This window comes from Galeopterus variegatus, unplaced genomic scaffold (genome assembly GCF_000696425.1).
Source record: "Galeopterus variegatus unplaced genomic scaffold, G_variegatus-3.0.2 Scaffold33, whole genome shotgun sequence".
Taxonomy (NCBI): domain Eukaryota; kingdom Metazoa; phylum Chordata; class Mammalia; order Dermoptera; family Cynocephalidae; genus Galeopterus; species Galeopterus variegatus.
The window spans coordinates 1330740-1348350 of record NW_007726144.1 but is presented as its reverse complement, the minus strand read 5'-3'; the positions used below and the strand labels follow the sequence as shown (position 1 = coordinate 1348350).

The following is a 17611-nucleotide window of genomic DNA, read 5'->3' as shown; positions in this document are numbered from 1 at the left end:
ATTCCCCAGCATTGTTGCTACCTTTCATAAAAGAATTAGTTTTGTGTTTTGTGCTTTTTTTTTTCTTTGTACAGCTGGCCAGTATGGGGGTCTAAACCCTTGAACTTGGTGTTACAACACTGTGCTCTAACCAACTAAGCTAACCAGCCAGCCAGTCTGTGCTTTAATGTGAAGAGCACCAACAGCTTGTTTGTCCCTGCACCTACCCTCTGAGTCTTCCCATCTTAATACAAGCTGTGTGAAAGGGGAAAAGAATAACTCATTACCCAAAATACCATCCCAGCAGGGTGTATTTTATATATGTCTCTAGCATTCACCTATTTTTACAAGCACAAAATAAAATAGAATAAATGAATGGAGTCACTGAAGTGCCTTTAGCTCCCTCCATAATTGTAGTCCCTTTATCTGTCGATTCCTCTGGGGTTTCTATGGAAACAGCAGCATGCAGATTATCTTGTCACATGACTGGAGCATCTCTATATATAGCACAGAGGAATCTAGATGGCAAGAATTGTCTCTGTTACCCCCACATGTAGGGTTTTTACTGAGCAACTGGTTTCATCATTCAAGCCACCACCTTTATATACACACTGGATTGGGGGACAACAACCAGCATTTTTGTTTAAGATAAAAAAATGAAAGATATCTTTTCCAGCTCTGACAGATGAGTGTTTCCCCAGCGTGGTCTAGCAGGCCTAGTGCACTTTTCAGAATATTGACCAGTTTGTCTGTGTCCACATTACACCTGTTTGCATTTTTATTTCCTAGGCCAAGCATGGGGAGCAGCACCAGGGTCAGCACTACAACATCCCCCTCCAGGATTTGAAGACTGTATTTCCCCATGGCCTGCCTCCCCGCTTTGTAATGCAGGTGCTCAAAACAGGGAATGGAATTGGGGGTGAGCCCAGAATACAAGCTGCTGATAGCAAGGGGGTGAGGTTAAATGAGTAGAAAACTATAAAAGATGAAAATCGGATCTGAAAAACAGATTCAGCTGCTGATTATCTTTGGTGAATAGTACAATTACCTTAAGCTAATGTTTATCTTCTGTTAACCACCTTAAATTCTTTTTGGAGCCACGTAAATATACTTATAAATAAGCCATATTGACATTTTTTTTTTCCTTGTGTTACCTAATAAGTTTTTAGAAACTCTGGCGTTCAAGTAATTGTTTAAAATGAACTTTAATATTTGCCTTGGCAAAATATCATGAAAATACTTAAAATGCTGCACAAAAACAAAATTGTAATACATTCCTGAGCAAAGCAGAAATGATATTTAGACTATATATATCATTATTCTTCATTTTCATGGATTATAAGAAAATGTCGTTTTGTGGCCATAACTTCAACCCAAAGAGTATAATCTTGGATTACTTCATAGCCATTGAAAGAATTCATGTGATTACTGCAAGCATAGTTTATTGGCACAACTGATTCTTCTGAGTAGCTCATGCTGAATTACTTGCAGCATTAGAAATTATATCTTCTTAATGAAATATCAAACTTGCCTGTGTACGTGATATTAGCTTAGGAGCAAGAGGATGTCATTTCTTCAGTGTGCTTTATTTTAGGAAATTAGATGATAATAAGGGAATAATACCAATAAGGGAGTTAATTCTAGACCACAGATACCCTTGTCATCAAAAATTTTGTTAAGATCGGAAATGGGACACAGTCAGAAAAAATCATCTGTAATGGCACTTTATACTGTTCCAAGACATTCACATACAGTTTTCAGTTTCTGGGTTGTAAAATCCTGTCTTTGATTAAACATTCAGGTTGCTTTCAGACTGGCTTACCCACCGGTGCTCTGGAGGGAATTCCTCATTAATTTTTACCATGGGGCCGGCCCGGTGGCGCAGTGGAGAGTGCGCCGCTTGGGAGTGCGGCAGCGCTCCCGCCGAGGGTTCGGATCCCACGTGGAGACTGGTTCCCGCTCACTGGCTGAGCGCGGTGCAGGCGCAACACCGAGGGTTGCAATCCCGTTGCCGGTCCCCGGTACGGGCGCGACACCGAGGGTTGTGATACCGTTACCGGTCAGTAAAAAAGACAAAAAGGAAAAAAAAAATTTTTACCATGATTTCCATTTATAAAAGGCCAGCTCCCTCACCATTTTTTTTGTTTTAGTACTGTCATACTGCCTAACATGACATTTCTATTTTAATATCTGTATCATGTTTTTGAAGATTGCACTTTATATTAAATTTGGACTTACCTGTCAACTCCTACACCAATCTAATAGTTTTGTTAGGATTTTTTTTTTTTTATAATACCAACACTGTGGGCCTAGCTGGTTAGGTCAGTTGGTTAGACCACGGTGTTATAACACCAAAGTTAAGGGTTCTTTCCCCATATCGGCTAACCATGGGGAGAAAAAAATACCAATACTCTTTTATTTTTACTTATTTATTTCAGCAGCTTGCCTGTACAGGGATCAACTCTTGGACCTTGGTGTTATTAGCATCATACTGTAACCAACTGACCTAACCAGCCAGCCCCCAAAATATTTTAAACCTTACTTGCAAATATTATTTGTTAGATATTTATTCTTATTAGAAGACATAATTAAATACTTTATTTGCAAATCACTTTCACACACATATCAGTGCTTCCCGAATTTTTCCACCAAGGTATTCTGGTGGCAAAATGGGAGTGAACACATAAACTCTGATGTGTCAGTATGCTGGTGGTGTGAGGTATGGCCCCATAATTGTGGAGCATCTGGTCATACCTGCTCCTGAACTGCCATGTATGTAGCTACAGAAAAAGGTCTAGATGGTTATAGTAATAAAAATTAACTAAAAATAAATTTAAAAGAATCAGTGTTTGTTGAATGCTTACCATGTGTCAGATACTTTGATAAACATTTTACATGCTTTTAATATTTATATTGACCCTAAGTGGTATACATAGTTATATTATGCGATGTCTGCATTATTTATAGATTTCAGTAAACTGATATAATATCTATGTTTCATTAACAGGAATAATTAAAAGTTGACTATTATGTTGCTTGGTGTGGAACAATATTTCAGTTTTTAGCTAAATTATATGGATAGATTTTTCAAATTCAATACCAATCCAACTTTTCATAACTGAGTAAATTGAAGCATGCAGTCTGGTGCCCTTGGTTGCTGCATTAGGTTTAGTGTGTACAATAAGAACTAGTTAGATGTTTCACACCCACCCTCTCCTTCCTTCTTCTCTGTTTTGTTAGGTGAAGACATTCGGTGAAGCTTGCCTGATGATAAGGAAACCAACCCTAGAGCTTCTGCATTACCTGAAAAACACCAATTTTGCTCATCCAGCTGTACGATATCTTCTCTGTATCCTTTCCTGCCTGCCTTGGCCCTCTGGTTCCAACTTTTTCTCCCCTCAAAATAAGGGAAAAGAAGAAATGCAAGAATGCTGTTGACAATAGAAGTATCCCATCTTAGTGATGTTTTCTTTAACAACAGGTACTTTAGATGGGGAGAAGGGAACAGGAAAAACCCTCAGTCTTTGCCATGCTATTCATTTCTGTGCAAAACAGGACTGGCTGATACTGCATATTCCAGATGGTAAGAACTTCCTATCTTTTCTTCTCTGTCAGGTTTAGTTATCCTGTTACTGAGGTAGCAGTGTGGCTTTAATTTCCTGACAGGACCATAACAGCTGAAGGAAAAGCCTTTGCTCCAAATATAGAGTAGTCTGAACTAGCTCATCATGATTTCTTTATATTAGTGCCAAGCAGATTGCTAGGTGAAGTATATATGACAAGAGGAAATTTGGCTAAGAACCTTCTGAAGTCTTTTGACACTAAGCAGTCCTTACTTTGATTTAATGCCCAAGAGCATAAACCCTGGCCTTAGAGGTCACCACAGGTTTTTGTTTTGTTTTGTTTTTCCCATCAATTTTGAATATCCATAGAGCCTTTTACTATTTAGCATTCTAGAGTTGTCAGCATGGATCCTAAAAACTTAAACTTAAACCGTTATACGTTGCATATATCCCTTTTTGTTCAATGTTGTATACATCCAGTTTCTGACTTAGCTTTAAAAACTGCCAGTAAGCAGAGGTGACATTTAATGCATGTGGTATTTCTTATGAATTCATTGTAATGATAATGTTTAGTTTAAGATGAACCGGACAAAAATGTAAATCCCAGAGCAAGAAGGCTTTAAGAAAGAAATATGGGAAACTAAAGTCATTTCCCATAACTTACAGAGGCATAGATTATTTTGAGTTGAATATAGTCAGTTCCTGCCTATTTTGTTTTCTTGTGCCTTTTTTTTAAGCTCATCTTTGGGTGAAAAATTGCCGGGATCTTCTGCAGTCCACCTATAACAAAGAGCGCTTTGATCAACCTTTAGAGGCTTCGATGTGGCTAAAGAACTTCAAAACTGCAAATGAACGCTTCCTGAGCCAGGTGACTAGACTGCCAGAAGTTTGGTGCTGGACTGTCTTTATATACATTCTGTCTTCCTTCTACCCTGAGTACCAGTAGGCTATGGAGAACTGATACTGTAGTTTGGAATAACTATACTATTTTGTGTTTCTTTCGTACATTTTGCTCACAGTGGGCTCACAACTGGAAGCTCATTATCCATGTGAAATAAAGAAGCAACAATAAGCAGTTTTGTGGGCAGCAAAGTGAAAACCATATTGATCCGTTGACTTTTCCAAGGCACTGCCTCAACTTCCCCACAAGCACGTGTCCACCTATATGATTTTCTCCAGATAAGATCTTTGTTGAGAACCAGAAATGTATTTGTAAAATTGTTTTTTACTCCTGAGATTCTTGGATACAATCCCTAGACCACGGGTTTCAACTCTGGGTATAAAGCAGAATCAGGGCCGGCCCGGTGGTGCACTGCTACAGTGCGCCACTTGGGAAGCGCGGCAGCGCTCCCGCCGAGGGTTCGGATCCCACATACAGACCGGCCGCTCACTGGCTGAGCGAGGTGTGGGTGCAACACCGAGGGTTGCGATCCCGTTGCCAGTCCCAGTCCGGTACGGGCGCAACACTGAGGGTTGCGATCCGTTGCTGGACATGAAAAAAGACAAAAAAAATAAAAATAAAAAAATAAAGCAGAATCACCTAGGAGCTTATTAAAAATGCAGATGCCGAGGCCTCATTATGGACCTTTCTAGTCAGAATCTTACTTTTTTTTCCCAAAGCTCCAGGCAGAAATGGGTTAGAAAGCATTCACTTCCATATTGAGGTCTCTTATAAAAGATCCGAAAAATAGATTAAAACTGAGTCCTTAACTTCCTACCTTCTCAAGGGATGGGTTCACCCTTAGGTGAAGTAGCTTTTTTTTTGGTTTTTATTTTGTTTGCTTGTTTTTAGATAAAAGTTCAAGAAAAATATGTCTGGAATAAGAGAGAAAGCACGGAGAAAGGCAGTCCTTTGGGAGAAGTGGTTGAACAGGTATAAGAGAAGACTCTGAATGTGTATCATGTCATAACCATAGAAAGCCTCTTATAGCACTGTAAGCCACTGTCTCTCCCAACAGGGCATAACACGGGTGAAGAATGCTACAGATGCAGTTGGGATTGTGCTGAAAGAGCTAAAGAGGCAGAGTTCTTTGGGCATTTTTCACCTCCTGGTGGCAGTGGATGGAATCAATGCTCTCTGGGGGAGGACCACTCTGAAAAGAGAAGATAAAAGCCCGGTAGGAAAACTGGATTTCTCTGTTCTGGTTTCTCTGATTTCTGATTCCATCATTTACAGAGGCTGGAATTTGCATTGTAGATCATGCAATATATTTTCTTGTTCTAGGAGTATTTGAATTAAAACTTACAGTGAAAATAGCATCAGAAGGGCCGGCCCGGTGGCGCACTGGAGAGTGCGCCGCTTGGGAGCGCGGCGGCACTCCCGCCGAGGGTTCGGATCCCATGTGGAGACCGGTTCCCACTCACTGGCTGAGCGCGGTGCGGGCGCAACACCAAGGGTTGCGATCCCGTTACCGGTCAGTAAAAAAGATAAAAAGGAAAAAAAAAAAGAAAATAGCATCAGAAGGAGAAGGTGATACCAGGAGTTCCATTATACATTGAAAACTAAGGGATAGAGTTTGGAAAGAGCATGACAGCACAAGCTTTCTTTCTGTTTTCTTTCTTTCCTAATTTTTTGTCTCTATTCTGTATTTCAAATGAGGCTATGTTGTCTAAGCGGAGAAGATCAGAAGCATCAAGGAAGGGGTTGGTTTAGGGTACTGGGTGTTTTCTCTCTTGGTGACAGTTTTTAATCTGCAGATGCATGGCAGTTCTAGGGCCAGTGGCTATGTAGCTTGTCCCAGAGGGTATACCTTCAGGTACCATGATTGTGTAGTAGTTGTTAATTCAGTTGTCTCAGAGGCGCAACCAGGAAAAGCAAGTAATGATCTCTTCTCTCTCTCACTGACCAATGTGCAGATTGCCCCAGAGGAACTAGCACTTATTTACAACCTAAGGAAAATGATGAAAAATGACTGGGTAAGTGCATATGATACCTTTCTGAAATGTGTTTTTGTTTTAAACATATTCTACTACATTGCTAATACTTTGCTGTCTCTAACTTTATGGACAGAAAGTTCTTTTTCTTAATTCCTGTAACTGTACAAAGTTAAGAGTAAAGTCTGGATTTAAATCTATGTATTTGTTTTCTAATCTTTCCACTTGACTGGAGTAAACTTATTCAAAACCATTTTATTTAAATATTGGCCTGATTTTATTTTGCTTGCAGTTGTTTAAAGCGTTTTGTATCTTCTTACCATCTTTAAAAAGACTTTGAGACTCAAAAATAAGTTTTGATAAATTTAGGATTGTGCAGCAATTTATTGTTAGGGCCAAATTTAGAACTAATAATCAATTTATTTGCCACTTAACTGTGCTAGACCACACTGTCATAACAGTGTATGGTAAAAAATCTAGATGATAAAGTTGAATTTTTATTTCTACTTCAGCTTTTTCTAATTCAGCCTTTTTTCCTTCCTTTCAGCATGGAGGTGCAATTGTGTTGACTTTGAGCCAGACTGGGTCTCTCTTTAAGCCCCGGAAAGCCTATCTGCCCCAAGAGTTGCTGGGAAAGGTCAAGTCATGGGAAAATCTGTTTCCCCTTAGATAGTCTTTTTAGAAGAGAGGTCTTTTTAAAATTAACTTGTTTCTGACATAATTTCACACTTAGAGAAAAACCACATTCCTGTATGCCCTTCACTCAGATTCCTAAAATGTTAACTTCATCATATTTGCTTTATCCTTTTATCTCTCTCCGCTTTTTTTTATTCAAGTATACGTGACAGTAACCTGCAGACATGTCTGTTTATCTCTAAATAATGTCTCTTTCCTAAAAACAGAGATATTCTAATATATGACCATAGCAACAGTTATTAAAATCAGGAAATTATCAGTTACAATACTTTCACCTAATCTGTGGAACTTAATGTTTTTGCCAGATATCCCAATATCCTAAATAGAAAAAGAAAGTCTTGGATAATGTGTTATATGTTCAGTTATGTTGTATCTTTGGTCTCCTTTAATCTGTGACAGTTCTTCAGTCTTTGTCTTTTATAAACTTTATATTTTTGAAAAGTACATGCCAATTATTTTGTAGGTTATTTTATGGGTTGCCTGCCTCATGTTTCCTCCCGAATAGAAGTGATGTTAGAAATGAGGATGTATCTTTTCTGTGCATCTTATCAGGAGGCACATGACATCTACTTCTCCCATTACTGGTGATGTTAATTTTGAACACTTAGTTGAGGTGGTGTCCATCTGGTTCTCCTCAGTAAAGTTACTATTTTCCCTTTGTAATTAGTAAGTATCTCTGGGAGATATATTGAGAGTAGGTAAATATTCTGTTACTCCTCAGACTTTCACCTACTAGTTTTAGTATCCATTACATTCATGATTCTTTCCTAAATCAGTTATTATGATAATAGTCAAATAGAGATTTTCTAGCTCCATTGTCTCTTCTAAATGTGTCTCTTGGCTTTCTATTATAAATAAGAACTTTCTCTTTTCCCTTATATATTTGTTTGTTTCAGTATGGACTTGCAGATTCTTATTTTAATGCGTTCTAAATCTTTACTATCATTTTTTATTTTAATGCTCAAATTATCCCATATTTGACCAATAGGAGCTCCTTCAAACTGGCTTCTATGTCATGTTAACATGTCCCTATCATTCTTTTTTTTTTTTTTTCCTTTTTGTCTTTATTTTTCGTGACCGGCAACGGATCACAACCCTCAGTGTCGTGCCCGTACCGGACCGGGACCAGCAACGGGATCGCAACCCTCGGTGTTGCACCCGCACCTCACTCAGCCAGTGAGCGGGAACCGGTCTGTATGTGGGATCCGAACCCTCGGCGGGAGCGCCACCGCGCTCCCAAGCGGCACACTGTAGCAGTGCGCCACCGGGCCGGCCCGTCCCTATCATTCTTTTTTTTTTTTTTTCCTTTTTGTTTTTTTTTTTCGTGACCGGCAACGGATCACAACCCCCAGGGTCGGGCCCGTACCGGACCGGGACCAGCAACGGGATCGCAACCCTCGGTGTTGCACCCGCACCTCACTCAGCCAGTGAGCGGGAACCGGTCTGTATGTGGGATCCGAACCCTCGGCGGGAGCGCCACCGCGCTCCCAAGCGGCACACTGTAGCAGTGCGCCACCGGGCCGGCCCGTCCCTATCATTCTTTTAACATTGCTTTACTTTCTAGCATAAGAACATGTTCCAGACTCATCTTGTACTTTCTGTGCCCCAACCCTGGAATCAGCCATTTTCTCTAAGGAGGCTTGGTTTGTTTTAGAGGAGAATGGTATTTAGAAACCAAGTGGTGTGTGTACTCATTTCTACTGGGGTGTCATTTTTTTCTGGGCCCTCTCAGCAGAGCTAGTAAACAGATACAAGTAATGTTCATATACACATATATACGTGCATGTATATGTATGCATGTACTGTGTGCACGTTTATATATACACATCCCCATATATCTATATCTGTTTCTCTAATCATATTCAGAAACCACTAGTTCATACTGCTACTTGCCACTTCCATGCTAGTGTCACAGCATTCATTATATCCTTCCCCCTTTCCATATTTGTAACCCTCATCTACTACAATAAGAAATCTTCTCTCACTAGCTACAATATATTTACTTATTTGCTCAGTCCTAGAATATGTTAAAAGTAGCTCTAGATTTGCTAACCCTTGACTCTGTGAAAAAGAAGCTGCTAACTACAGTTTGATATTTGTTTAGTTGTTGTCTTTAGCCTAAGGGTCTTTAGTCCAAATATTCTGTTCAGAAATTACTTGGTTTAGTTCCCTCTCCCCTCTTCTTCCCCCCCCCTCCTCTTAAATGTTATATTTGAAATACTGTTTGATTGATTCATTTGTTTTTGTTTATATTCCATTTAGTCTTTTTCCCCATTCTTATTAATTTTATTTATATTCTGGTGTTGAGTATATGAAACATTAACTTGGTTCCAAAAGTCAGAACTGTCTGAAAAAAAAAGAAGTATACTGAGACAAGTGGCATCCCCCTCCTCAAGTGTTATTTCTTTTTTTTTTTTTTTTTTCCGTGTCCGGCAACGGATCGCAACCCTCAGTGTTGCCCCCGTACCGGACCGGGGACCGGCAACGGGATCGCAACCCTCAGCGTTGCTCCCACGCCTCACTCAGCCAGTGAGCGGGAACCGGTCTGTATGTGGGATCCGAACCCTCGGGCGGGAGCGCCGCCGCGCTTCCCAAGCGGCGCACTATCCAGTGCGCCACCGGGCCGGCCCCAGTTATTTCTTTTTTAAATATAATGGCCAGCTACAAACAAACAAACAAACAAATAAATAAATAATAAATAATAAATTATATATATATATATATATAAAAAATAAAATAAAATATTTGTGGCCAGGTAGAGCAACAGTAGCCAGCCACCATGTGTGGAGCGCTGTATAAGGCAAGGTAGCCAGAGAGTGAGGAAGAAAGTAGAACAGAAGAAAAACAAAGACCTTGCCCTCAAAATGCTTAAATAGAATTTGTCCCTCTACTGATTTGTCACTTAAATGATACTGTTTCTTTATCCTTTTTCTTCTCCAGGAAGGATTTGATGCTCTAGATCCCTTTATTCCCATCCTGGTTTCCAACTATAACCCAAAGGAATTTGAAAGTTGCATTCAGTATTATTTGGAGAACAATTGGCTTCAACATGAGAAAGGTCAGTTTAATTTTTTTCCCATCAGGGCTTTTGCTCACAGTAGAATCCCACCAAATCAGAGCCTTGATCTCTTCTTCCCTCAGCAGCAACCTGTAATTTGTATTTTATCTTTTTTTCCCTTTATCTTGACTTCTTTCTGGCTAATAAGATGGTACAGAAAGGTGGGTGAGAGGTGGTTAAGGTTTAATTTACAAAACAGATCATATCTCTCCCTAAATTCTCATCTTAGTCCAGAACAAAATGTTTATGCTAAGGAAGGAGGCAAAGCCAAGTCCAGCTACTGGGCAAAGTTTCCAGTGTTTGAGATGCTGCCACACTCATTGTTGCATTTACTCATTCAACAAACTTCAACTGAGAGACTTAGGCTGAGACACCCACAGAATAATTCATATTGTATGAGAGGCTACCCTAGCACCCGAATCTTTGCCATCCCTGCCTTAGTACATGTACAAAAATTAACTCTTAATACCGTATTTGATCCACTTTAACTGAAAGTATTCCAGCTGTTCATGTAACCTTGCCCTTACCTCTGGATGTGAAAGGGGATGTAGAGGAAAAGTAAAGGCTGTTGTGTCAACAGGTAATAAAGAGTTCATAGTAATTGGAATAGGTTACTAAAGTAGTAGAGAGAAGAGCATAAAAGTAGCTGTAGTGTGGTGGGTTGGGAGGCACAGTGGAGAGATTTCTGAGGGACGTAGGAGATTTGTTAAAGTCCTGAAGTCCATAAGATATTCTTGGAATGGAAAGAGAGATAGATGCTGGATTGGAGTGGTAGAGACAGAAAGGGAAATTACACATAGAAAAAAATAATAGTTTAATGGGATAAAGGATCTAGAAGTGAGATCTCTTGGGAGACGCTAATTATGTCAGAACGTAATCTGGGTAAGGTAGCCTTTATCTACAGAATTTTCTGGAGAATGCAATGCAGCAGGAGGAAACTGCCACTTATATGTTTGACTCCATTTTAGCTCAGACAGAAGAAGGGCAGAAGGAGCTGCTGTTCCTAAGTAATGCAAACCCTGGGCAGCTGGAGCGGCTCTGTGCCTACCTCTAAGCCACGGTCAGAACATGCATGGAAGAGAGTGGATATTTCCTTTAGGCTGGACCCAGTCAGGTGGGGAAGTCCCACAGTACAGAGGAAGAACAGCCAGGCTCCTGTACGAACGGGATTGGACAGGACTGCAGTTGGCTCTGGACCTTCATTGAAATGGATTCCTTATGAAGTGACTGTGAACACATGGCAATAAGATGTCCCCTTGTTCCTGAAACTAATATTAGTTTATAGGATTTAGTTTTCACATTTAAGATAATTATGGATCTTTTTCTTAAAACAAATAAAATTAAATATCTTTCTTAAAGTGTTGTGTTAGATCTATAATACGGAAAGAGCCTTCAGATGAGTCAAATTGAATCTCTCTGTCATTCTGCTTGTTGGGGGTCTGAAGAGACTCAATTCTACAGAAATATCCAGTAGTTCTATTTTCTAGACTTTATTCAAAATTCACAGCTTAACTTCTCCCTCACAGACACTTATCATTCACATCCTGTTTATACTTTTGTCCCTTAGTGATCTTTGAGAGCCTTACTGAAACTCCAGCTGAGTTTCTGGCAGCTGTTTATGGTACAGTCCCTTTGTATGTGTTCCTGAGAGAAGTAAGCATTAAACTCCTATCCATTGTATATAATGAATTAACTTATCTTTGATGTACATAGAGTTGTTCTATCTATGTACCATCCTCGGAATAATTGAGAAATAGTAACTCAAATCATTTACAGTAGAGCTTAATCCTTTCACCATACCCAGGTTGTTGGAATGATTTAAAGAGTCAGAATTTTGATTCCCACTTACTACCTGTCTGTCTTAGGGTCTCTTAGTCTTCTCTAATTTCACCTTATCTCTATTTCTATGTAAAGTGTCTAATACATAGTAGGTATCCATTAAACAGTAGGTAACTGTCCTTATAACTTGGATTTTATAATGCTTTATTTGAAGAACTCCCTATCAAAAATAGAGTTTGCACCCTTGAACCAATCTCAAGTCACCCACAGTGGTAGCATGGCAGTGTGTCAGTTTAACTAGTCTGATGCTCTAGCATCATACATGAAGACAGCAGACTTACAGAGACTGGAAAGCTTGACTTTGTGTAACAGATCCCTTTTTATGTGTCTCCTAGTGGTTCTGCTCTGATTGAGCCCTGATGGATATACCTCCCAATATGTCACTAAGCCTTAAGATTTATCTTTTCAGTAGCTCAAACTTACTTCCTCCCCTTCATCCTCACTACCGCTGCCTTCATACCCCTATCTCTTCTTGTTTGATTTACTGTAATCATTTGCTAATTTGTTTCTTTGCCTCCAACTACTCTTGCCTCCTTCCAGTCCATCTTTCACAGGATGCCAGAGTGAGCTTTCTAAAATTCCCCTAGAGGATGTCATTCAGTGGCTTTGCTATGACTTTATTCTAATTTATTTTGCCATATACAAGTTCATGTTACAAATTCCAAACCGTACAAAAACATATAATGAAAAATCAGGCACCTTCCCTTTCTCCCAGTTCTTTTCTAGAAGCAACCTCTGTTACCAAACTCTAGAGATAAACTTCTATGCAAAATATATATATATATATTTTTTTTTTTTTTCCTTTTTGTCTTTTTTCGTGACCGGTAACGGGATCGCAACCCTCGGTGTCGCGCCCGCACCGCGCTCAACCAGTGAGCGGACCGGTCTCTATATGGGATCCGAACCCTCGGTGGGAGCGCCACACTCTACCGAGTGCGCCACCAGGCCGGCCCTATATATATTTTTTAACATAGAAGTTTACTCTATACCTTGGTGTTTCCACTTTTCTAAGAAATTGTATCTGCCAAGATCCTTTCTTGTAAATTAAGTGTTCACTGAAACCAATTTTAAAAGAAGAGATTAAGTAGCACACAGAACCTCTAAGAGGGCAGTGTCATAGGCTCTGCAGCCACAGACAACACTCATACCACACCAGAGAAGAAGGGTGCTGTGGTAGAGGCACCGCTGCTATTATGAACATCCAGCCTGTGACAATGACCATGTGCCATGAGAGTGGCAGCTAAACCCCAGAAACTCCAAGTGCTGGTACCTCCCAAAACGTGAGATGCCACTGCTCTTATCAGAAGATGTTTCCTGGCCCGGACCTGCATCATATTGGCAAGCTTGATCTTTAGCTGCAAATGAGGCTGGGAAACCCCTGCACTTTTGGAAGGCTAAACTCATAAGAGTATGGAATATTAAATTGTACTGTCACTGATTTACCAAGTTGCTGTTGAGGAAGTAACTCATTACTTTTGTAATTTGCTTTATGTGGATTCTTAATTTTCTCCAAATACCCTATCACAATCTACCCTATCCTGTCCTCTTTTTTTTAAAGACCCTTCTGCAGTCCTTACGCTCATGCCTTGATTTTTATTGTCTCCAGTGCTAAGCTGCTGCACAGCTAGCCTCTTGGGGCTTTTCTTCATCACTCAACTGAACCAGATTGCAAAGAAAAAGTAAATCTGCCTTTATTTTCAGGTAACATAATCTGGAATGTAGAAAACCCTAAGATAGCCCCCCAAAATCTACTAGAACTAAAAACAAGCTCACCAAGGTCACAACAATACAAGATCAATATAAAAAAAAAAGTTGTTTTTCTCTGTACCAACAATGAACAATCCAAAAACGAAATTAAAATAATTCTGTTCACAATAGCAGTAAAATATATAGATATTAATTTAACTTAAAAAGTGCAAGATGTACACTAAAAACAATATATTACACTACTGAGGGAAATTAAAGAAGATCTAAATAAATGAAAAGACAGTCCATGTTTATTGATTGGGAGACTCAATAGTATTACAATGGCAGTTCTCCCCAAATTGACTTATGGATTCAATGCAGGCTTTTTTGCAAAAAATTGAAAACTGACCCTAAAGTTTATATGGAAGTTAACAGAACCTAGAATAGCCAAAATAATTTTTTAAATGAGCAAACAAGGAAGACTTCGTATTTTCAAAATTTAACATAAAGGGCCGGCCCGGTGGCGCACTGGATAGTGCGCCGCTTGGGGAGCGCGGCGGCGCTCCCGCCCGAGGGTTCGGATCCCACATGCAGACCGGTTCCCGCTCACTGGCTGAGCGAGGCGCGGGGGCAACACCGAGGGTTGCGATCCTGTTGCTGGTCCCGGTCTGGTACGGGGGTGACACTGAGGGTTGCGATCCGTTGCCGGACGCGGAAAAAGACAAAAAAAAAAAAATTTAACATAAAGCTACAGAAATCAAAACCATGTGGTACTAGCATACAGTAGACATTAGGTCAGTGAAATTAAATTGGAAGTCCAGAAATAAACCCTTATGTTTATGCTCATTGACAAAAAATGTCAATGCAATTCAGTGGGGAAAAATATAATCTTCAAGAAATACTGCTGGGCTAATTGGATATGTGCATTCAAAAAGATAAATTTTGAGGGCTGGTGGGTTAGCTCAGTTGGTTAGCGTATGGTGCTGATTACACCAACATCCAGGGTTCAATTCCTGTACTGGCCAGCTGCCAAAAAAAAATAATAATTTTGACCTTACCTTACCTCATATCAGGCACAAAAATGGAGCATAGATTAAAGAAATAAATATGAAACATTTAAAATAAAACATAGAATATCTTCATGACCTTGAATTAGGCAAGATTTCTGAGATATGATGCCTGTTGCTTTGTGTTGCTTCAGTCCCCCACGGATTTGTCAGCCCTCTTCCCCTGGGTGACAGAGACACAAAGGATTACTCAAAGCCCATCTCTTCTGAGCAGTGAGAAGCCCCGAAGTGTTTAACTTCCCTGGGAACGCTCCGGCGAGAGGCAACCCTTCCTCGGGAAATTAACCGCAAATTGGGGTTCTCTTCCTGCATTTATTTTCCAGACCAGGAAGTTACAGGAAGAGAACATAGGTGGGGTTATAGTTTAACAATATAGGCTGGTAACTTTCAGTGAAACAAGTCAGGTGACATTTCCTTAGATAATTAAGTGATCTTACAGCAATTTCTCAATATCTTTACGTAACTAGTCTGTCCTTCAGCCAGCAACCTTGCTGTGCCACAAATCTTTATCTTACACCAGAGACTTTATAGCCTGAGGAAAATTTCCAGTGCTCCACAAGGTCAATATTTGAAACTGCACGGCTTTGGAAAACCAGGCCCTGTGAAGTACATATGCCTTATAGTATATTCCACAGATGCCAAAGATATCCATAAAAAAACAATTTGATAAATTAGACTTCATCAAAGTTAAAATCCTTTGTTCTTCAAAAGATACCATTAAAAAGACAAGCCACAGACTCAGTGAAAATATTTGCAAATTGTATGTCTGATAAAGGACTTAAATCCAGAATATATAAAGAACTCCTGAACTGGCCAGTTAGGTCACTTGAGAGAGCACTATGCTGATAACACCAAGATCAAGAGTTTGCATCCCACTACCAGCCAGCTGCCAAAAAAAAAAAAAAGATACCACTTCGTACCCACTAGATGGCTATAAATCAAAAAGAAAATAGTAAGTTTTAGGGAGGATATGCAGGATAAGAACCCTCACACACAGCTGGTGGGAATATAAAATGGCACAGCCACTCTGGAAAACAGTTTGGGATTTCCTCAGAATGTTAAACATTGAGTTATCACATGACCCAGCAATTCCACCCCTCAGTATCTACCCTAGGGAAACAAAAGATAAGTCCACATGAAGCTTATGTTCAAGCAGCATGAGACTGTTTATAGCAACATTGTGATAGCTAAAAAGTGGAAATAATCTAAATATCCATCAACTTGTGAATGGATAAGCAAAACGGAACAAAATGCTAGTACATGCTACACCATGGGGAACCTCAAAAATAATATAGGAAAACTAAAAAACATTTTGCTGGGACTCTAGACGCAAAAGACCACATATTGTATGATGATATAATATGTCCAGAAAAGGCAAATCTATAAAGGTAGAAAAGTAGATTACTAGTTGCCTGGTACAGGGGAGTAGGAACAGGAATTAATTGTAATCACACAAGAGGGATCTTTTAGGGATGATGGAAATGTTTTAAAATTGGATAACAGTAATGATTGCACAACTCTGTACATCTACAAAATCACTGTACACTTTAAATGGATGTAAATGATACCTCAATATCATTTATTATATAATGATAACACCTCAATAAGGGTGTTTTTAAAAAAACTGCATTGCAGTCAGACTTTTTCTTCCTCTTTCTCAGCCTCCTCTGGTTCCCTCTCCATGTTCCCTCACAGGCATTTCCCAGATAATCTATGGCAAGTGTAATCCCATCTTGGTGTCTGCTTCTAGGAGGACCTAATACACCTAAACTCTATGCCTTCTTCAAGAGACAAGTCTAAAGTTGCTAATAAAAAGTAAAAAAAATTCAGATCCCCATACAGGCCAGCTGCCAAAAAAACTTTTTTTTTAAGTCAAAAAAGATATTCTATGCAAACAATAATCCAAAAGAAAGTTGGTTGGTCTGTATTACTATCAGACAAAGTAGTCACTAAACAGCATTATTAGAAACAAATAGGGATATTTTATAATGGAAGAAGGTTTAATTCATCAGGAGGATAAAACAATTCCAAACTAGTATGCCCTAAAAATGTAGCCTAAAAAAAACTGACAAAATTGTAAGGAGAGGCTGGCTGGTTAGCTCAGTTGTTTAGAGCATGTTGCTAATAACATTAAGGTCCAGGGTTTGATCCTGTACCAGACAGCACCAAAACAAACAAAAAGGTTACAAGGAGAAATAGACAATCATAGTGGAAGAGTTAAAATACTTCAGTAATTGAGAGAAGAGACAAAAGAATCAGAACACAGAAGATTATATAGCGTGATTAACATATCCTAATAAAGTTATTTTTAAAAATTAAACACCAGAACTTTTGAATGTACATTCTTTTTAAGCACACAAAGAAACTTCAAAAATTGACTATCACGGCACCATAAACCAAGTTAACAAAGTTCAAAGAATTTAAAACATGCAAATCATATCTCTATTCAATGCAATTCAAACTAGAAGTCAGTAACAAAAAGGTAAGTAGAAAATTAAGTGGAAATTAAGAAATACTTTTCTGATATGCCCATGGTTCAGGAAAAAAACAGAATGGAAATTATATATATTTTTTTTTCTTAAAAGATGACCGGTAAGGGGATCTTAACCCTTGGGCTTGGTGTTGTCAGCACCACGCTCACCTAGTGAGCAAACCGGCCATCCCTATATAGGATCTGAACCCATGGCCTTGGTGTTATCAGCACCACACTCTCCTGAGTGAGCCACGGGCTGGTCCTCAGAATGGAAATTAGAAAGTAAGTCAAATTAAATGATTGTGAAAATAATAATCTCAAAAAATTTGTTCTTTGTTTTTTTTTTTTTTTTTTTTTTTTTTTTTTTTTTTTTTTT

At 39.2% G+C, this 17611-nt stretch overlaps 1 protein-coding gene across 2 annotated transcripts in view; it reads left to right on the top strand.

Annotated features, from left to right (window-relative positions):
- The window catches only part of DAP3 (death associated protein 3), a 35983-nt gene extending 24455 nt beyond the window's left edge, over positions 1 to 11528 (top strand). For both annotated transcript variants that reach the window (XM_008570876.1, XM_008570869.1), the window contains exons 4-13: positions 769 to 870; positions 3220 to 3328; positions 3470 to 3562; positions 4280 to 4410; positions 5335 to 5415; positions 5501 to 5659; positions 6399 to 6458; positions 6964 to 7053; positions 10053 to 10170; positions 11139 to 11528. In XM_008570876.1, the coding sequence (XP_008569098.1) occupies positions 769 to 870; positions 3220 to 3328; positions 3470 to 3562; positions 4280 to 4410; positions 5335 to 5415; positions 5501 to 5659; positions 6399 to 6458; positions 6964 to 7053; positions 10053 to 10170; positions 11139 to 11224 (1029 nt within the window). In that variant the 3' untranslated portion in view covers positions 11225 to 11528. The remainder of the gene's footprint in view (positions 1 to 768; positions 871 to 3219; positions 3329 to 3469; positions 3563 to 4279; positions 4411 to 5334; positions 5416 to 5500; positions 5660 to 6398; positions 6459 to 6963; positions 7054 to 10052; positions 10171 to 11138) is intronic.
- The last annotated feature ends 6083 nt before the right edge of the window (positions 11529 to 17611 follow it).